At 34.0% G+C, this 22,987-nt stretch overlaps 1 protein-coding gene across 1 annotated transcript; it reads left to right on the top strand.

Moving 5' to 3' along the window:
• Positions 1-3,733: 3,733 nt before the first annotated feature.
• Positions 3,734-5,376, top strand: LOC139866806 (uncharacterized). Its single transcript, XM_071855094.1, has one exon. The coding sequence runs from the start codon at positions 3,844-3,846 to the stop codon at positions 4,990-4,992; it is 1,149 nt and encodes a 382-aa protein (XP_071711195.1). The 5' UTR covers positions 3,734-3,843; the 3' UTR covers positions 4,993-5,376.
• The last annotated feature ends 17,611 nt before the right edge of the window (positions 5,377-22,987 follow it).

A 22,987-nucleotide genomic window follows, 5' to 3' on the forward strand; every position in this document is an offset into this window, starting at 1 on the left:
TATTTTGGGAACTGAGAATACATGCGCATTTTAAGTTTTACATACTAGGCACGAGTACTTAAACTTTATATATGTGTGGGTTATACAACGGCATAAACTTTTCCCTTAGCTCGGTAACGTTTAGTCATTGGTCTTTGAACCGGTGAACGCGAATCTTAGATATGGATCCATAGGGTTTGACATCCCCACTCGGGCTAGTAGCGCTAGCATTTAACGGGTGTTTAATACTTTGTAAACATACGCACTCGCCAAGTGTACTTTTAGGGGGTGATAAACGTTAAGTTAGTTACCAAGTGCCCACGGTTATACATATACTTTTCATACTGTTTTGAAACGTTGTTGAAGCACTGAAATCTCGTGGCCTACCTTACATTACTGTTATACTTAAACTATAGCTCACCAACCTTTGTGTTGACGTTTTTAAGCATGTTTTTCTCAGGTGCTTAAGGTTTGCTTGCTTCCGCTGTACTAGTCATGCTTTGTAGAAACCCGCTGCGCTTATTAGAGATATCACCGCATGAAACGTTTAATTTGCATTCAAACTATATTACTTTTGAAACGATGTAATTGTAACGACCAACGGGTCACGTACTATTATTTTTGCTTGCTATTCGTTGAAGCATACTTTCGGATGTTAAACATTTGACGTTGGTTAAAACGTCACCTTTTATCATGAATGCAAACTCTTTTTGAAACAACATATAGTATTTGACCTTGTAATGATCCTGTTGTTGATGATTCGTACACGATGATTTTGTACGGGGCATCACACGGATGATAATGGATATATTCGTGGATGATAAATTGTCATCCATATCCGATCCACGAAATATTTAGATCATCCATATCCATTTCCATATCCGTTAATCGTCCATTTACATCATCCATGTCCATTATAAATGGATCGGATCGGGTGGATGTCCATGGATGAAACATCCATTGCCATCCCTAGTTATAAGTCATATATAGGGTATGTTTTGTTAAGAGTTTTTTTTTTTTAGGAGCTTTTAGTTTTTTGTTGTTTTATAGGTTATTGGAATTTATAAAAGCTTAAACTTAACTTTTTTTAAGCTCAAACTAGTAGCATAGTATGAGTGACATAATTTTCAGAGCTCATGAAAAAATAAGCTCGTTGAGCTAACTATAAAATAAGCTCATAGTTTGTGAAATGATAAATTACTTATTCACACTTTATATCATTATCTATCATGTATTGAATTGTTCATTTTAGTCAATTTATACCTATAAACTCAAGCTAGTTTTAGACAAACACTTATAAAAAAAATAAGTTATAGATACCGGCTTTTAAAATAAATTCCAGCTACCAGTTCTAGCTATAAGTTCCAGCTTAAGCTTCAACTAATTGCGCTAAACACACCCTTTATAAAAAAACTCATATCTAATAAAAACGGTTAGTTTGATTAAAAGAGCTTAAAATTTTCCTACAGAAGAAAAAAAAGTAAAAACTAATGGAAAAAACTCTTATTTTATTTATTTATTTTTAGCTTTTTTAACTTTTTATTTATACAAAGATAAATTTTTATAGGATTTTCGAACAATATAAACCTCATGTGTATCCTTGTATTATTCATTAGGTATTTATAAATGACAAATTAACACCAATGAAACCCTAATCAACCTAATAGACTTTAAGCTTACAATTGAAAATTCCACCATAACATATCAAACCATAATTCAAAATCTAATTTAAATAATAGTATATCAAGTTATTAATGTATACAAACAAAAAATCACTTTTATAATTAAAACTCGAATTTAAAAATAATTTGGTATAATTATCTTGGTTATATTTTGAATTATAGGTTTTATGGTTTTAAACGATACCCAACAAATTCGAATTTGGCTGGTTTCGATTTTGGAATTGATTTCAATTTTGATTTTGACTTTCGATTTTGTCTCCAAAATTTTAAAAACGAAATAAATGGAAGAAATTGAAAATCAAAATGAGAAACGCCCCTAATTTAATAAAGTTAAAAACTAAATAATTACTCCCTTCGTCCAAAATCTATTGTTCACTATTCCATTTTTGGGTGTCTCGAATTATTTGTCCATTTCCATAATTGGATAAAAAATATTGTGATAAAAAACTTTTTTTGTCTCTACTTTATTCATGTAGGACAAAAAGATATGTAAAAGGTAAGTGGTGAGACTAGAAAGTTAACCAAAAAAAAAAAAAACATGTGACATATTTTTTCTTAAATTGTGTGTTTTTTGTTAGTGGATGATAGATTTGAAAGGAAGGAAGTATTACAGACTAATAATTAAAAGTTAGATAGCCTTATAAAAAAATTTCCCCAACTCTCCACTAATTTGTCATGTCATTTCCTTAGTTTGTTCTCATGTGTAATTAGTTTTTGTTTTGTGTGTAGGCTCGAGATGTTATTAGGAGCTCCTTAGAGTTTCTGCTTTGTAATCGTTGTGTTGTGTTCTGATAATAAAACTATAAAAGTTTGATCTTTAAAAAAAAAAAAAAAAAAAAAAAAGTTAGATAGCCTTATAAATTTTTTCAATTTTTTTAATGTTATGCAAACCCTTTTATTTAATGATATTCAATCAACTCAAATTAATCCTATATTATTATTATTATTATTATTATTATTATTATTATTATTATTATTATTATTATTATTTTATTATTATTATTATTATTATTATTATTATTATTATTATTATTATTATTATTATTATTTTATTATTATTATTATTATTATTATTTTATTTTATTATTATTATTATTTTATTATTTATTTATTTATTTATATTTATATATATACTAGTTCTAGTTCTAGTTCTAGTTCTAGTTCTAGTTCTAGTGGGAATCTATTCTAGTGGGAATCTGGGTCGTACTCTCAATGGGAATACGACAATAGTAGACAACCCTTTTCACACTATCAATTTCCATATCTCCCCCCTCACCTATACCCAACTTGCAAAAATTAAACCAAACTTCGGGGTGGTAAAATGTCTATTCTCTAAATTAAAATAAAAAACTCCACCCAAACCTCCGAGAGCCCGTATCTTCCACCTCGCTCCGAGTTAAATTTCACCGAGCACTCCGTTAAACTCGAAATATTTTTACGAACAAAACGAAATTAACTACGTTCGAAACGGACACTTTTTAAAAAACGCTAAACACAACGACAGCCTGTATCTTCCCGCTCACCACGAGTTAAATTTTTCCGACAGCACCGTCATACTCGAAATAATTTTATGAACAAAACGATGCTAACTACGTTCGAAACAGACACTTTTTAAAAAACGCTAAACACAACGACAACCCGTATCTTCCTACTCGCCGCGAGTTAAATTTTTTCGCCAGCACCATTAGGCTTGAAATAATTTTATCAACAAAACGGAACTAACTACGTTCGAACCGTACAGATTTTAAAAAACACTAAAGATGACGAGACCAAGAACGACGCATAACACATGAGTCGTTTTCCTATATATAAATAAAACTGCGTTAAATATGAATACGCCGGCCGAAAGCCCCCGCCGCATCGCGCGGGCCGGACCCGTACTAGTAGTGTTAGAAAGAAGATTATATACGGATTTAATAACAAATACGGAGTACTACAGTACTAAGAGACAAAGCATATGAGAGATGATATATCCATCACCACTTTTACTCCTTCCACGTGAATGTTCTAAAATAACTTATATCAATTTTTTGTTAAATATTATTCATGGATATTTTAGAGAAAAAGATGGAGGAAGTAAAATTAGATGTGGATATATATGATCTCCTAGAGCATATGTAACAAGTAATCCCATCCTGCACATTTCTTCAGCAACTGAATCCATTTTCTTCCACACACACCAATGGCGGATGCTACCTACTTTCACGATGACGACGATAATGAAGACCGAAACGACATTCTTCTTTCCAATCCCCCAAATCCCAATGACTATCTTTTCGAATTCGACGTTTTTCCTTCAGATCTCGACTTATTAACACCCTCTCAAGATTCCCCCCAAAGACACAATCTTTCTCCCAACCAACCTCCAATTTCTTCGATTAATCGACAGAATTTTGTAATTGATATGTTCCGTCAACACGTTGATCAATCGCAATCGCATTCTGATTTCAATTCTAGGGTTATTGAACGGAATGAATTTGATTTGCAATTCGGGTTAGGGTTAGGATTAAGGTTTCATATTGAAGAATCTGATAACCCTAGGTACGATGACGGTGATGAATTTGGGGATGATTTCTTTGTACCCAGAAGGAGAATTGGTCGAAATGGTGATCGATCTGGTTCAGGCAATTCGTCGAACAGGTGGGGTGCACGCGAAGTTTTTATAGGTGGGGATAGTTTTGGGTCGGATAACGATGATGCCGGAGATAACGTGGTTGTTGAGGTGGACGATGAAGAAGAAAGGGTTCACCTTTGTTTGAGTGCTTTCAATTTAGAGGATGATGATGATGATGTAATGGTGAGTCAGAATATGAACGGAAATGAAGATTTCGAGTGGGAGGAAGTGAATAATCAAAACCACGAACGCCAAAGTTTGAGTATGTTTTTCGGGTCAGAAGCTGATGAAGATGCATCGGTTATACCAGTAATCCCGAATGGTGTTGAAGAATCGCAATGGGAGGTATTGTTAAATGCGCATAATCTGGAACCGAATTTAGATTGGGACGATGATGAATTTGACACCGAATACGAGATGTTTTTTGGGCGGTTTGCAGATAGTGGTGTGTCATCATTGGGTAGGCCGCCTGCTTCTAAACAAGCAATTGAGAATTTGTTGACTGTACTTATGACTAAAGAAGATGCTGAAAAGAATAATATGATTTGTGCGATTTGTAAAGATGAAGTTGAAATTGGGGAAATGGCGACTCAGCTTCCTTGTAGTCATCGTTATCATGGCGATTGCATTGTGCCGTGGTTGGGTATTAGGAATACGTGCCCTGTTTGTCGTTACGAGCTGCAAACTGATGATCTCGATTCTCGAGTACTATTGTAGGAAGGATGATCAAAGGGCCGTTGACCTAGCGGTATGATCTGTGGAAACCTCACTTGGGGCGTTTTGAAATATAAATATTTGTGGTTGTCATATGCTTGTTAGATTGTAGGTTTGACTTTTGAAGAAAATGAACGTAGGAAGGGTTAAAGGATTGCGCGCGCTCAATAAAAAGATGAATAAAAAGTTAGGTTTTAATCGTATAAGTTTTAGTATAGAAGGTATTTTGATATATAGATATAGTTTGATTTGAGTTGAGCAGGATGTAATGTTGATGATTTTGTATTTTTTTTTTTTTTTTGATTTGGATTAATATGATAGCTAAGTTTCGTTAGCATAACCTTGAGTCTGTTTGTGTTTGAAGTATTGATTGTTGTAAAGATGTTAAAGGCATGTGACTAGTTTTTCATAGGCTGACTATATGTGTTGGGTTCTGGTAGCATTTTTGGGTTTGACCTTTAGGTCTTGGAGGGTTCATATTTTCTAACTCTAACTCGACCCGTTTAGTTGATTTTTCAACAAGTTTAACCCAAACTCAGACAGGTTTAAAATTTGAAACAGAAATAGAAAAGGGTATACGCCCTACACTTTGAAATATTAGAATTCAAGAGTCTAAGTATTTGCGAGTACATGATAATATTAAGGTAAAACCATTTAGTATCTAGAACATATGTTGATGCTACCTGTTAATAATAATGTAAACATTAGTAATTAGTAATTACTATAAAATACTTGTGATTTCTGGAAAAATGAATTTGAACTTATGAGATGCAGTATAATTTTTAGATATTTAATTGTATTTTTTAAATGGGTTGGTGGGTTTAAAATGGGTTGGGAAGCTTAACTCAACTAAAAGGGGTAGCAGTTCTGACCCGTTTACAACTCAAACTTGGTTATATTCCTGTGCTTTACTTTTGACAGTAATACATCGGACAGATTATAAATTTATAATGACCAACTCAGAGCTAGTCCTCAAACCAATTTGCCCTGCAAATTGCGAAAATGATAGTTTAAAGATTAAAAATTGAATTGTCAGGTTCCTTGACATTAACAAGAAACTGCAACTAGTTTCAAATATCGAAATATTTTTTCTGCAACTAGTTATGTTGGCTATCAGTTAACATAAGGTGACTTCGAAACAAGTTCGGAAAATGTGTTATCGACTTTGGTAAAAAGATGGTATGTTGGTAACATTGAAATGTCCCGTTCATATTGATTATAAACGTTTCATATTAATTGATTTCGTCGCGAGGTTTTGACCTCTATCAAAGACTGCATTCATTTTTAAAACAACCACAACCTTTATTTTATCGATAAAGGTTTAAAAAGCATTACGTAGATTATCAAGTAATGATAATCTAAAATGTACCGTTTACACACGACCATTACATAATGATTTACAATAAGAATATATTACATCAAAAATAAGTTTCTTGAATGCAGTTTTAACATAATATCATACAAGCATGAACTCTAAATCTTGTTCTTATTTTAGTATGCAACAGCGAAAGCTCTTAATAATCACCTGAGAATAAACATGCTTAAAACGTCAACAAAAATGTTGGTGAGTTATAGGTTTAACCTATATATTATCAAATCATAATAATAGACCATAAGATTTCATATTTCAATATACATCCCATACATAGAGATAAAATTCATTCATATGGTGAACACCTGGTAACCGAAATTAACAAGATGCATATAAGAATATCCCCTATCATTCCGGGAAATCCTTCGGACATGATAAAAACAACATCGAAGTACTAAAGCATCCGGTACTTTGGATGGGGTTCGTTAGGCCCAATAGATCTATCTTTAGGATTCGCTTCAATTAGTAGATCGGTTTACTAATTCTTAGGTTACCAAGCAAAAGGGGCATATTCGGCTTCGATCATTCACCCATATAATGTAGTTCCAATTACTTGTGTCTATTTCGTAAAACATTTATAAAACTGCATGTATTCTCATCCCAAAATATTAGATTTTTAAAAGTGAGACTATAACTCACTTTCACAGATATTTCATTCCTCGGAAATAAGACTTAGCCACGGATCGATTCACGAACCTATACAAATATGTGCATATATATCAAAGTATGATCAAAATATAATTACAACTATTTTTATTATGTTTTAAAGATTTGAGTGTATTAAGTCAGCTGTCCTCGTTAATAACCTACAACTAGTTGTCCACAGTTAGATGTACAGAAATAAATCGATATATATTATCTTGAATCAATCCACGACCTAGTGTATACACGTCTCAGGCTAGATCACAACTCAAAGTATATATATTTTTGGAATCAACCTCAACCCTGTATAGCTAACTCCAACATTACTGCATATATAGTGTCTATGGTTGTTTCAAATAATATATATATACATGGGTCGATATGATATGTCAAAACATTTGCATACGTGTCTATGGTATCCCAAGATTACATAATATATTAGAATACATGTATAATACAATATAAGTTAGCTAAGATATGATTTGTATAGATTTGTTAAACATTTCCCGTAGCTAAAAAGATCAAAAATATCCAATCTTGTTTTACCCATAACTTCTTCATTTTAAATCCGTTTTGAGTGAATCAAATTGCTATGGTTTCATATTGAACTCTAATTTAAGAATCCAAACAGAAAAAGTATAGGTTTATAGTCAGAAATTTAAGTTACATGTCAATTACTAAAGAGGTAGTCATTTCCGTCGAAAGAACGACATCTTGATGACCATTTTGAAAACCATACTTTCACTTTGAGTTTAACCATGATTTTTGGATATAGTTTCATGTTCATAAGAAAAATCATTTTCCCAGATGAACAACTTTTAAATCAAAGTTTATCATAGTTTTTAATTAACTAACCCAAAACAGCCCGCGGTGTTACTACGACGGCGTATATCCGGTTTTACGGTGTTTTTCGTGTTTTTCGGTTTTAAATCATTAAGTTAGCATATCATATAGATATAGAACATGTGTTTAGTTGATTTTAAAAGTCAAGTTAGAAGGATTAACTTTTGTTTGTGTTGACACCCTGAAATGAGCTAGATTGGTGTTTCCAAGCCTTGTAATGAGGGTTCTATATATCAGGCTATATATAGAACCCCAAGGCTCCCTTTGCCATTTGCTTGCCTCATTCAAAGCCCTTGGTATGAAATAAGAATGTTGACTATTTGACTTATCCTCTCAACATTCATACCATGTTATTCAATATTCATACACATTCATGTTTATGGGACTAACAATTGGTATCAAGAGCAAGGGCTAGATCATTTTCTAGTATCGATCTTATTCCAAAACATGTTTTTGTATGAATACCTATCCAAAATCACAAACAAATCCCATTTTTTTTTTTACAGAATCGTATCATGAACAAATTCACAAAATCTCACCTTTCCTTCATTCAAAAACACAAAAACATCACTAAATCCTACCTTCTTTCCACTGAATCTATCTTAAACACATTAATCCCTATCATTTTTCAGTTTCACAAAATCAAATACACCAAAATCAAAATATGAGATTCAACCAAAACCAAATGAAAATACCAAAACCAAATCACAGGATCTTCACCTCATCTCATCATCATCATCATCGATCTTTTATCGTCATCAAATCTCACAACATAAATAAATCTGAGATCATCAAATAATAAAATCATCATCAATAACATAAAATTATTCCAGATCTAAAAGCTTATCATCACCACCGAATGTCACAACCCTATAGTGATCTCTGATTCATTTCAGTTAATGTTAGATCAAATTGATGGTTGAACTGAGTTCTTTGGTGTGTACTTGAGCTATTTGAAGCCTCAAATTGGGTTGCGAAACATCTCGGAATTCTAGATCTGAGTCAAACCTCGTTCATCTTTGGTCAATATTTCAATTAATTTGATTTTATGTTTTCAGGTGATATGAATCATTGAAGAGCATTTGGGGGGTGATGATTTGCAACATCTTTCATGTTGAAATCAACATCTAAAATGTCCGAATTTATAGAAATCGATTTTCTTTTTCATGTAATTGTTCTTCAATTTTGCTGCTCAAAAAGATTTCTGTCAGAAAACCTTCTGCTCAAAAAATGGGTGTCCGAAAACCTAGTGCTCAAAAAATCTCCTGTTTAAAAACCAGCTGCTCGAAAACAATTGGTGCTCGAATACTTCGTGCACGAAAACATTGTGCACGAAAACTGCTGCACGAAAACTTATGCACAAATACCGCTGCTCAAAAACCCCTCTGCTCGAAATCCTTATGCTCGAAAACATTTTTGCTGATCGAAGACCTGCTCAAAAATTGATGGTGGTTTAGGGCTGTTCAGGGAGGGGTTCGATGGTGGTGAATGGTGGTTTTCTAGTCATGTGAGGAAGTCACAGTGTGTTACAGAAAAGGTTAAAGAGATGGTGATGTACTGATGTGGTGAAGGGTTTTTGTTGTCTCTCCGTTTTGTATTTTTTTTCAATGGCGTGCAGAAACAGTTTGATGGACTGATAGTTTTAGGTGAACACATTCAGAAAGGTTTTATTTTATGACCCAAACTAGATTCATATGTGTTATTTTGTGGCCCAATTATATTAAATAATGATGGTGAGGGAGTAATTGAAACATGATCCTGTATAAATTACTCAATAATATATTCGGTCAAAAAGGAGATGCTGGTCAACGTGGGGTTTCTCTAGAAAAAGGATGTCACATGTGTTTTGGCACAAATAAATTTTGTGGAATTTAATTCACCATAAATTTGGTCAAGTGATTTCTACAAAATTATTTTTTGTGTGACTTAACAGAATCGTAGTTTGTGAAATGATTGGTGGTGACTTACCAATCGTTAATTAACTCCGTTAGGTTCCTAACGAAAGCAAAGGCAAATCATCTAACGAAACCTAACAGAGTTGATATTCTGTTAACTTTTGGACTTTAATAAAGACTAAAGGATTTGGTGATTCTTTCACCGAATCCTCTCGACAATTCCATATTCCGTGATTTTTCAGATTTTATGGGGATTTCCGAACAACATCAACCAATAAAAAATGATGCCTTTTCACAACAAATTCATCATTTTGGGGGAGAAATGCATTATGGTTGATGTTCAATTATGACTTCAATACACTCAGTATTGGACTCACGCTTCATATAAAGACTTCCATACATGTACGGTATAGAACTTGGACTTCAAAGACAAAGTCAAAGCATTACTTCTGGAGATTTACACATATGATCAAGAAAGATTCTAAGTTCCAAAGAAGAAGATAGTTAGGCTCATCTGCAATCAACTTCGGAGGATAAACACTTTCAAGATAATCACAACGGCAACATTGCTTAATCGACAACTAAGGGAGAGATTGTTAGTATAGCAATTTCAGTAGTTTTGATTTTGTTACAAAGGGTTGTCTGTTTGGGGGGAGCTAGAAAAAGTAATGCTTAGACAGTGACTCTTGTATATGTACGTTGCAAGACTCGAGTTTAAAGAAAGAATTGTTTAATTGGGGGAGCTAGAGACTCAAAGAAGATCCTATATAATATGGGGGGTTATTCGGATCATGCTAAGGGGATTCTCAACGGATATCTAGGGAGGAGATTGTTGTCTAGCAATCGACAAAGGTTGAAGTTGATAAAAGTTAATAGCAATTGATCGAGACTTTGAATGAAAGAGCCCATGTACTTTCAGGGGGGAGCTTATAGAGTTTCGACACTTTGCCCTAAGTCAAGCAAATTCTACAAGCTATTCACAATGGATATCTAGGGAGGAGATTGTTGTCTAGCGATCGACAAAGGTAGACATTGATGAAAGCTTCAAGACATATCACAACTAAGTCAAGGGGGAGATTGTTGTCTAGCAATCGACGATGACATATTTAGTTAGTGATGTGATCTTCTAACACATTCCGCTGTGCACCACTCTGCTAAGACCGTTGAAGAATCAAGATGAAGTTCAAATCTCAAACAAAGTCAAAGGAAGATTGTTAGCGTGACAATTCGAGGATCTAGGGGGAGGTTGAAGCGTAATGATTAACCAAGACAATGTTAGTGATGCAAATTGATCAAAGATTCAAGATTCGACAGGACATACTTAATTTGTAGAGGCGTTAGCTAGTTAGCTCTAGTGATTCCTTTTATGTAATTTTGTATGTAATTTTGTATGTAATTTTGATAGGGAGCCATTTTTGAAACACAATCTATCTCATGGGGGGAGATTGTTGACACCCTGAAATGAGCTAGATTGGTGTTTCCAAGCCTTGTAATGAGGGTTCTATATATCAGGCTATATATAGAACCCCAAGGCTCCCTTTGCCATTTGCTTGCCTCATTCAAAGCCCTTGGTATGAAATAAGAATGTTGACTATTTGACTTATCCTTTCAACAATCATACCATGTTATTCAATATTCATACACATTCATGTTTATGGGACTAACAGTTTGCGAACAAGTTTAGAATTAACTAAACTATGTTCTAGTGATAACATGTTCAAATCTTCGAATAAGATAGTTTTATATGTATGAATCGAATGATGTTATGAACATCATTACTACCTCAAGTTTAGTAGGTAAACCTACTGGAAGTGACAAAAAATTATCTACCTTCAAAGGATCTTGGATGGCTTGAAAGTTCTTGAAGTAGAATCATGACACGAAAACAAGTTCAAGTAAGATTATCACTCGAATTAAGATAGTTATAGTTATAGGAATTGAATCAAAGTTTGTATATGAGTATTACCTTGATTTAGAATGATATCTTACTGTAAACAACAAGGATTTCTTGAGGTGGGATGATCACTTTACAAAATTGGAAGTGAGCTAGTAAACTTGGAAGTATTCTTGATTTTATGAAACTAGAACTTGTAGAATTTATGAAGAACACTTAGAACTTGAAGATGGAACTTGAGAGAGATCAATTAGATGAATAAAATTGAAGAATGAAAGTGTTTATAGTTGTTTTTGGTCGTTGGTATATGGATTAGATATAAAGGATATGTAATTTTGTTTTCATGTAAATAAGTCATGAATGTTTACTAATATTATCGTAATTTTATGAGATATTTCATGCTAGTTGTCAAATGATGGTTCCCACATATGTTAGGTGACTCAAATGGTCTGCTAATAGCTGATCATTAGAGTGTATATACCAATAGTACATACATCTAAAAGCTGTGTATTGTACGAGTACGAATACGGGTGCATACGAGTAGAATTGTTGATGAAACTGAACGAGGTTGTAATTGTAAGCATTTTTGTTAAGTAGAATTATTTTGATAAGTGTCTTGAAGTCTTTCAAAAGTGTATGAATACATATTAAAACACTACATGTATATACATTTTAACTGAGTCGTTAAGTCATCGTTAGTCGTTACATGTAAATGTTGTTTTGAAACCTTTAAGTTAACGATCTCAATTAATGTTGTTAACCCAATGTTTATTATATCAAATGAGATGTTAAATTATTATGTTATCATGATATTATGATGTATGAATATCTCTTAATATGATATATACATTAAAATATCGTTACAACGATAATCGTTACATATAAGTCTCGTTTCGTAATTCTTGAGTTAGTAGTCTTGTTTTTACATATGTAGTTCATTGTTAACACACTTAATGATATATTTAAATATCATTTTATCATGTTAAATATAGTGTATCAATATCTTAATATGATACATATGTATTTAGTAGACGTTATCATAACGATAATCGTTATATATATCATTTCGAGTTTCTTAACTTAGTAATCTCATTTCTTATGTATATCACACATTGTTAATATACTTAGTGAGATACTTACTCATCATAATCTTATGTCAACCATATATATATATATATATATATATATATATATATATATATATATATATATATATATATGTGTCTATATATATCACAACATGTAGTTTTTACAAATTTGTAACGTTCGTGAATCGCCGGTCAACTTGGGTGATCAATTGTCTATATGAAACTTATTTCATATAATCAAGTCTTAACAAGTTTGATTGCTTAACATGTTGGAAACACTTAATCATGTAAATAACAATTCCATTTAATATATATATATAAACATGGAAAAGTTCGGGTCACTACAGTACCTACCCGTTAAATAAATTCTGTCCCGAAATTTTAAGCAGTTGGAGGTGTTGACGTATCTCCTGGAAATAAGTGCGGGTATTTCTTCTGCATCTGATCTTCTCGTTCCCAGGTGAACTCGGGTCCTCTACGAGCATTCCATCGAACCTTAACAATTGGTATCTTGTTTTTCTTAAGTCTTTTAACCTCACGATCCATTATTTCGACGGGTTCTTCGATGAATTGAAGTTTTTCGTTGATTTGGATTTCATCTAATGGAATAGTGAGATCTTCTTTAGCAAAACATTTCTTCAAATTCAAGATGTGGAAAGTGTTATGTACAGCCGCGAGTTGTTGAGGTAACTCAAGTCGGTAAGCTACTGGTCCGACACGATCAATAATCTTGAATGGTCCAATATACCTTGGATTTAATTTCCCTCGTTTACCAAATCAAACAACGTCTTTCCAAGGTGCAACCTTAAGCATGACCATTTCTCCAATTTCAAATTCTATATCTTTTCTTTTAATGTCGGCGTAGCTCTTTTGTCGACTTTGGGCGGTTTTCAACCGTTGTTGAATTTGGATGATCTTCTCGGTAGTTTCTTGTATTATCTCCGGACTCGTAATCTGTCTATCCCCCACTTCACTCCAACAAATCGGAGACCTATACTTTCTACCATAAAGTGCTTCAAATGGCGTCATCTCAATGCTTGAATGGTAGCTGTTGTTGTAGGAAAATTCTGCTAATGGTAGATGTCGAGCCCAACTGTTTCCAAAATCAATAACACATGCTCGTAACATGTCTTCAAGCATTTGTATCGTCCTTTTGCTCTGCCCATCAGTTTGTGGATGATAGGCAGTACTCATGTCTAGACGAGTTCCTAATGCTTGCTGTAATGTCTGCCAGAATCGTGAAATAAATCTTCCATCCCTATCAGAGATAATAGAGATTGGTATTCCATGTCTGGAGACGACTTCCTTCAAATACAGTCGTGCTAACTTCTCCATTTTGTCATCTTCTCTTATTGGCAGGAAGTGTGCTGATTTGGTGAGACGATCAACTATTACCCAAATAGTATCAAAACCACTTGCAGTCCTTGGCAATTTAGTGATGAAATCCATGGTAATGTTTTCCCATTTCCATTCCGGGATTTCGGGTTGTTGAAGTAGACCTGATGGTTTCTGATGCTCAGCTTTGACCTTAGAACACGTCAAACATTCTCCTACATATTTAGTAACATCGGCTTTCATACCTGGCCACCAAAAATGTTTCTTGAGATCCTTGTACATCTTCCCCATTCCAGGATGTATTGAGTATCTGGTTTTATGAGCTTCTCTAAGTACCATTTCTCTCATATCTCCAAATTTTGGTACCCAAATCCTTTCAGCCCTATACCGGGTTCTGTCTTCCCGAATATTAAGATGTTTCTCCGATCCTTTGGGTATTTCATCCTTTAAATTTTCCTCTTTTAAAACTCCTTGTTGCGCCTCCTTTATTTGAGTAGTAAGGTTATTGTGAATCATTATATTCATAGATTTTACTCGAATGGGTTCTCTGTCTTTTCTGTTCAAGGCGTCGTCTACCACATTTGATTTCCCCGGGTGGTAACGAATCTCAAAGTCGTAATCATTCAACAATTCAATCCACCTACGCTGCCTCATGTTCAGGTGTTTCTGATTAAATATGTGTTGAAGACTTTTGTGGTCGGTATATATAATACTTTTGACCCCATATAAGTAGTGCCTCCAAGTCTTTAATACAAAAACAACCGCGCCTAATTCCAAATCATGCGTCGTATAATTCTGCTCGTGAATCTTTAATTGTCTAGATGCATAAGCAATTACCTTCGTTCGTTGCATTAATACACAACCGAGACCTTGCTTTGAGGCGTCACAATATATCACAAAATCATCATTCCCTTCAGGTAATGACAATATAGGTGCCGTAGTTAACTTTTTCTTCAACAATTGAAACGCTTTTTCTTGTTCATCCTTCCATTCAAATTTCCTCCCTTTATACGTTAATGCAGTCAAGGGTTTTGCTATTTTGAAAAAATCTTGGATGAATCTCCTGTAATAACCAGCTAGCCCTAAAAATTGGCGTATGTGTTTCGGAGTTTTCGGGGTTTCCCACTTTTCAACGGTTTCAATCTTTGCTGGATCCACCTGAATACCTTCTTTGTTCACTATGTGACCGAGGAATTGAACTTCTTCCAACTAAAATGCACACTTTGAAAACTTAGCGTACAGTTTTTCTTTCCTTAACAACTCTAGCACTTTTCTCAAGTGTTCTTCATGCTCTTGGTCATTCTTTGAGTAAATAAGTATGTCATCGATGAAAACAATGACAAACTTTTCAAGGTATGGTCCACACACTCGGTTCATGAGGTCCATGAACACAGCTGGTGCGTTAGTCAACCCGAACGGCATAACCATAAACCCGTAATGACCGTAACGTGTCCTAAAAGCAGTCTTTGGAATATCATCCTCCTTGACCCGCATTTGATGATACCCAGAACGTAAATCAATCTTCGAATAAACCGACGAGCCTTGTAGTTGATCAAATAAGTCGTCGATTCTCGGTAGTGGGTAGTGGTTCTTGATGGTAAGTTTGTTCAACTCTCGGTAGTCGATACACAACCTAAATGTACCATCCTTCTTCTTGACAAACAAAACAGGAGCTCCCCACGGTGATGTGCTTGGTCGAATGAAACCACGCTCTAAAAGTTCTTGTAATTGGCTCTGAAGTTCCTTCATTTCGCTAGGTGCGAGTCTGTATGGAGCACGAGCTATTGGTGCAGCTCCCGGTACAAGGTCTATTTGAAATTCAACGGATCGGTGTGGAGGTAGTCCCGGTAATTATTTCGGAAATACATCGGGAAATTCTTTTGCGACGGGAATATCATTGATGTTCTTTTCTTCGGAATTGACTTTCTCGACGTGTGCTAGCACAGCATAGTAACCTTTTCTTATTAGTTTTTGTGCCTTCAGGTTACTAGGAAGATTTAACTTCGCGTTGCTCTTTTCTCCGTACACCATTAAGGGTTTTCCTTTTTCTCGTATAATGCGAATTGCATTTTTGTAACAAACGATCTCTGCTTTCACTTCTTTCAACCAGTCCATACCGATTATCACATCAAAACTCCCTAACTCTACTGGTATCAAGTCAATCTTAAATGTTTCGCTAACCAGTTTAATTTCTCGATTCCGACATATATTATCTGCTGAAATTAATTTACCATTTGCTAATTCGAGTAAAAATTTACTATCCAAAGGCGTCAATGGGCAACTTAATTTAGCATAAAATTCTCTACTCATATAGCTTCTATCCGCACCCGAATCAAATAAAACATAAGCAGATTTATCGTCAATAAGAAACGTACCCGTAACAAGCTCCGGGTCTTCCTGTGCTTCTGCCGCATTAATATTGAAAACTCTTCCACGGACCTGCCCATTAGTATTCCCCTTATTCGGGCAATTTCTAATAATGTGGCCCGGTTTTCCACATTTATAACAAACAGCGTTGGTATCACTTGCCCCGACACTATTCGTTTCGGCATTACTTGTTCCGACATTATTTGTTCCTTTAGTTCTGTTAAACTTTGGTCCGTAGACCTCACACTTTGTCACGCTATGACCATTTCTTTTACACCTGTTGCAAAATGTCGTGCAAAACACCTGATGATTTTCTTCACACCTATGACATGGCTGTTTTTGGTTTTTGTTGTCGTTGTTGTTATTGAGGTTGTTGTTGGGATTGTTATTATTGTTGAAATGGTTGTTGTAGTTGTTGTTGTTGTTGTTGGGATGTTTGTTGTAGTTATTGTTAGGATTGCATTTATTGTTACGATTGTTGTTGCGGTTGTTGTTGCGATTGTGGTTGTAATTGTTGTTGTTGTACTGGTGACTCTTGTCACCGTTTTCCTCTCACTTCCTCTTGAGTTGTTTCGTGTTGGCTTCTTCGGACGCCTGCACTTTAATTCTTCCCTCAATCTGATTTATGAGTTTATGAGCCATTCGACTTGCCTTCTGTATAGAAGCGGGCTCCTGTGAACTCACATCTTCTTGAATCCTTACTGGTAACCCTTTTACAAACGCGTCGATCTTCTCTTCTTCATCTTCGAATGCTCCCGGACACAATATGCACAACTCTGTGAATCATCTTTCATATGTAGTAACGTCGAACCCTTGTGTTCATAACTCTCTAAGTTCTGCCTTGAGTTTATTGACTTCGTTTCTAGGACGGTACTTCTCGTTCATCAATTGCTTGAATGCCGACCACGGTAGTGCGTAAGCAGCATTTTGTCCTACCTGTTCAAGATAGGTGTTCCACCACGTTAACGCAGTACCTGTGAAGGTATGCGTAGCGTACTTAACTTTGTCCTTTTCAGTACACTTACTTATGGCAAACACCGATTCGACTTTCACGGTCCACCGTTTCAATCCAATTGGTCCTTCGGTTCCATCAAATTCCAAAGGTTTGCAGGCAGTGAATTCTTTGTGGGAGCATCCTACACGATTTCTTGCGCCGTTAGCTGTATTGCTAGATTCAGAGTTATTGTTGGTATGTAGCGTGGCCTGTACTGCGGCTATGTTTGAAGCAAGAAAGGCACAAAATTCCTCTTCGCTCATATTCAAGGTGTGTCGAGTAGTCGGTGCCATTTCCTTCAAAATACTCAAATGAAACAAGTTAATCATACAGAATATTAAGAGTAGTCAATAGTATCTCGTAGCATAATATGAACTCATTTATAAAAGCTTTTTCTTCATATTAGCGTTTTATAAGTTTAAATTCGGGTACTACCTACCCGTTAAGTTCATACTTAGTAGCTAATATACAATTCAACTACTACAATTCCATATGAAAAACTGATTATAATAATATATCACATACAAATATTCTTCAAACTTACAACTTCGCTATATTACATATAACATGAAATATAGTACACTATGATACATGACAGTTTTGAAGATAAATCTAGTTAATACGCAAGTTGTTCAGCAAAGGAAATAAAGACACGTAATTCATAAGTCCAGAAACAAGTCATGCATTCTGGTTTTACTAAGACGACTTCCCATCCTTGGTCTTGTGGAAAATAACCGTTATGACCATTGGCTAGGCAGCATGTTGTAATGTCGTCAAAAGGACGAGGGTTTCGTAATGTCCAACAGCCCCGTAATAATCTAAAAACCTTGTTTCTCACCCCAACTACTGAATCCGTCACTTGTGGGAAGGTTTTATTTAAAAGTTGCAATTCGATGTTCTTTTTCTTATTTTGGTAAGAAGCGAACATCACTAACCCATAAGCATAACATGCTTCTTTATGTTGCATGTTAGAAGCTCTTTCTAATTCACGAAATCCTATGTTGGGATATGTCGAGTCAAAATAGGTTCTTAACCCGTAGTGTAAAATTGCATTTGGGTTCCCCGCATTTAACGCTTTAAAGAAAACACAGCCTAACTTACGGTCTCCCCAATGTGATATACCCCACCTATCAAAGGAAAGCCTTTTATAAACTAAGGCATTTCTGGAAAGTCTTTCAAATGTTTGACATGTTAATTTCGCCATAACTAAATGTGCTGAGGAATTATGACCGACTCTAAACAAGATTTTCTCAATCATATCCTCTGGTAGGTCTTCTAAAATATTCGGTTGTCTACCCTTAACGTCCATTTTATTTTTATACTGTAAAATAGACAAGGATTAGATTCGTAAAAGATAATAACAAACAATACAAGCAATTTTTACATAGAACATAAAAGTACAAGCACACTACAATACATATAATACACAACATGATTACAACCCTCTAATCTGAATCACTGGTTTCTTCTTCTTCGGACTTGGTTCGTTTTCCTAATTTTCTAGGAATATATGGTGTTCCTCTAATACGAGCCGTCGTTTTCCATAATGGTTTAGAAAAACCTGGTGGTTTAGAGGTTCCCGGGTCATTGTTACATTTTAGGAAATACGGATGTTGTCGATACATATAAAGTTCATCGGGGTTGGAATCGGGTTTCTCTATTTTTATACCTTTTCCCTTATTATTTTCTTTCGCTTTATTAAATTGGGTCGAGGTAATTTCTATAACATCATCGGAATCCTCATCGGGATCCGATTCATCGAAAAATTGGTAATCTTCCCAATATTTTGCTTCCTCGGCGGAAACACCATTGACCATTATTAACTTTGGTCCGTTGGTTGAGGATTTTCTTTTATTTAATCGATTTACTATAGGTATCAATATTTCTTCCTCTGGAACCTCTTCTTCTTCTGGTTCCTCCTCTTCCGATTCCTCCTCTTCTGGTTCCTCTTCTTCCGGTTCCTCCTCTTCCGGTTCCTCTTCAGGAATTTGTGAATCTTCCCAAAATATATTCGACTCTTCATTATTATTAGGTGAATCAATGGGATTTGTACTAGAGGTAGACATCTATCACACAATATCAAACACGTTAAGAGATTAATATATCACATAATATTTACATGTTAATAATATATAGTTTCCAACAAAAAAATGTTAAGCAATCGTTTTTGAAGAAAAACACGGTCGAAGTCCAGACTCACTAATGCATCCTAACAAACTCGGTAAGACACATAATAAAATTTTTTGGTTCTCTAAGACCAACGCTCGGATACCAACTGAAATTTTCCGTTCATATTGATTATAAACGTTCCATATTAATTAATTTCGTCGCGAAGTTTTGACCTCTATATGAGACGTTTTTTCAAAGACTGCATTCATTTTTAAAACAACCATAACCTTTATTTTATCGATAAAGGTTTAAAAAGAATTACGTAGATTATCAAATAAGGATAATCTAAAATGTACCGTTTACACACGACCATTACATAATGGTTTACAATAGGAATATATTACATCAAAAATAAGTTTCTTGAATGCAGTTTTAACATAATATCATACAAGCATGGACTCTAAATCTTGTCCTTATTTTAGTATGCAACAGCGAAAGCTCTTAATAATCACCTGAGAATAAACATGCTTAAAACGTCAACAAAAATGTTGGTGAATTATAGGTTTAACCTATATATTATCAAATCATAATAATAGACCATAAGATTTCATATTTCAATATACATCCCATACATAGAGATAAAATTCATTCATATGGTGAACACCTGGTAACCGAAATTAACAAGATGCATATAAGAATATCCCCTATCATTCCGGGAAATCCTTTGGACATGATAAAAACAACATCGAAGTACTAAAGCATTCGGTACTTTGGATGGGGTTCGTTAGGCCCAATAGATCTATCTTTAGGATTCGCGTCAATTAGTAGATCGGTTTACTAATTCTTAGGTTACCAAGAAAAAGGGGCATATTCGGCTTCGATCATTCACCCATATAATGTAGTTTCAATTATTTGTGTCTATTTCGTAAAACATTTATAAAACTGCATGTATTCTCATCCCAAAATATTAGATTATAAAAGTGAGACTATAACTCACTTTCACAGATATTTCATTCCTCGAAAATAAGACTTAGCCACGGATCGATTCACGAACCTATATAAATATGTGCATATATATCAAAGTATGATCAAAATATAATTACAACTATTTTTATTATGTTTTAAAGATTTGAGTGTATTAAGTCAGCTGTCCTCGTTAATAACCTACAACTAGTTGTCCACAGTTAGATGTACGGAAATAAATCGATATATATTATCTTGAATCAATCCACGACCTAGTGTATACACGTCTCAGGCTAGATCACAACTCAAAGTATATATATTTTTGGAATCAACCTCAACCCTGTATAGCTAACTCCAACATTACTGCATATATAGTGTCTATGGTTGTTCCAAATAATATATATACATGGGTCGATATGATATGTCAAAACATTTGCATACGTGTCTATGGTATCCCAAGATTACATAATATATTAGAATACATGTATAATACAATATAAGTTAGCTAGGATATGATTTGTATAGATTTGTTAAACATTTCCCGTAGCTAAAAAGATCAAAAATATCCAATCTTGTTTTACCCATAACTTCTTCATTTTAAATCCGTTTTGAGTGAATCAAATTGCTAAGGTTTCATATTGAACTCTAATTTAAGAATCCAAACAGAAAAAGTATAGGTTTATAGTCGGAAATTTAAGTTACATGTCAATTACTAAAGAGGTAGTCATTTCCGTCGAAAGAACGACATCTTGATGACCATTTTGAAAAACATACTTTCACTTTGAGTTTAACCATGATTTTTGGATATAGTTTCATGTTCATAAGAAAAATCATTTTCCCAGATGAACAACTTTTAAATCAAAGTTTATCATAGTTTTTAATTAACTAACCCAAAATAGCCCGCGGTGTTACTACGACGGCGTATATCCGGTTTTACTGTGTTTTTCGTGTTTTTCGGTTTTAAATCATTAAGTTAGCATATCATATAGATATAGAACATGTGTTTAGTTGATTTTAAAAGTCAAGTTAGAAGGATTAACTTTTGTTTGCGAACAAGTTTAGAATTAACTAAACTATGTTCTAGTGATAACATGTTCAAATCTTCGAATAAGATAGTTTTATATGTATGAATCGAATGATGTTATGAACATCATTACTACCTCAAGTTTAGTAGGTAAACCTACTGTAAGTGACAAGAAATGATCTAGCTTCAAAGGATCTTGGATGGATTGAAAGTTCTTGAAGTAGAATCATGACACGAAAACAAGTTCAAGTAAGATTATCACTCGAATTAAGATAGTTATAGTTATAGGAATTGAATCAAAGTTTGTATATGAGTATTAACTTGATTTAGAATGATATCTTACTGTAAACAACAAGGATTTCTTGAGGTGGGATGATCACTTTACAAGATTGGAAGTGAGCTAGTAAACTTGGAAGTATTCTTGATTTTATGAAACTAGAACTTGTAGAATTTATGAAGAACACTTAGAACTTGAAGATGAAACTTGAGAGAGATCAATTAGATGAAGAAAATTGAAGAATGAAAGTGTTTGTAGGTGTTTTTGGTCGTTGGTATATGGATTAGATATAAAGGATATATAATTTTGTTTTCATGTAAATAAGTCATGAATGATTACTAATATTATTGTAATTTTATGAGATATTTCATGCTAGTTGCCAAATGATGGTTCCTACATGTGTTAGGTGACTCACATGGGCTGCTAAGAGCTGATCATTGGAGTGTATATACCAATAGTACATACATCTAAAAGCTGTGTATTGTACGAGTACGAATACGGGTGCATACGAGTAGAATTGTTGATGAAACTGAACGAGGTTGTAATTGTAAGCATTTTTGTTAAGTAGAAGTATTTTGATAAGTGTCTTGAAGTCTTTCAAAAGTGTATGAATACATATTAAAACACTACATGTATATACATTTTAACTGAGTCGTTAAGTCATCGTTAGTCGTTACATGTAAATGTTGTTTTGAAACCTTTAAGTTAACGATCTCAATTAACGTTGTTAACCCAATGTTTATTATATCAAATGAGATGTTAAATTATTTTGTTATCATGATATTATGATGTATGAATATCTCTTAATATGATATATACATTAAAATATCGTTACAACGATAATCGTTACATATAAGTCTCGTTTCGTAATTCTTAAGTTAGTAGTCTTGTTTTTACATATGTAGTTCATTGTTAACACACTTAATGATATATTTAAATATCATTTTATCATGTTAAATATAGTGTATCAATATCTTAATATGATACATATGTATTTAGTAGACGTTATCATAACGATAATCGTTATATATATCATTTCGAGTTTCTTAACTTAGTAATCTCATTTCTTATGTATATCACACATTGTTAATATACTTAGTGAGATACTTACTCATCATAATCTCATGTCAACCATATATATATGTCTATATATACCACAACATGTAGTTTTTACAAATTTGTAACGTTCGTGAAT

The sequence above is a fragment of the Rutidosis leptorrhynchoides genome, chromosome 9, assembly GCF_046630445.1.
Source record: "Rutidosis leptorrhynchoides isolate AG116_Rl617_1_P2 chromosome 9, CSIRO_AGI_Rlap_v1, whole genome shotgun sequence".
NCBI lineage: Eukaryota > Viridiplantae > Streptophyta > Magnoliopsida > Asterales > Asteraceae > Rutidosis > Rutidosis leptorrhynchoides.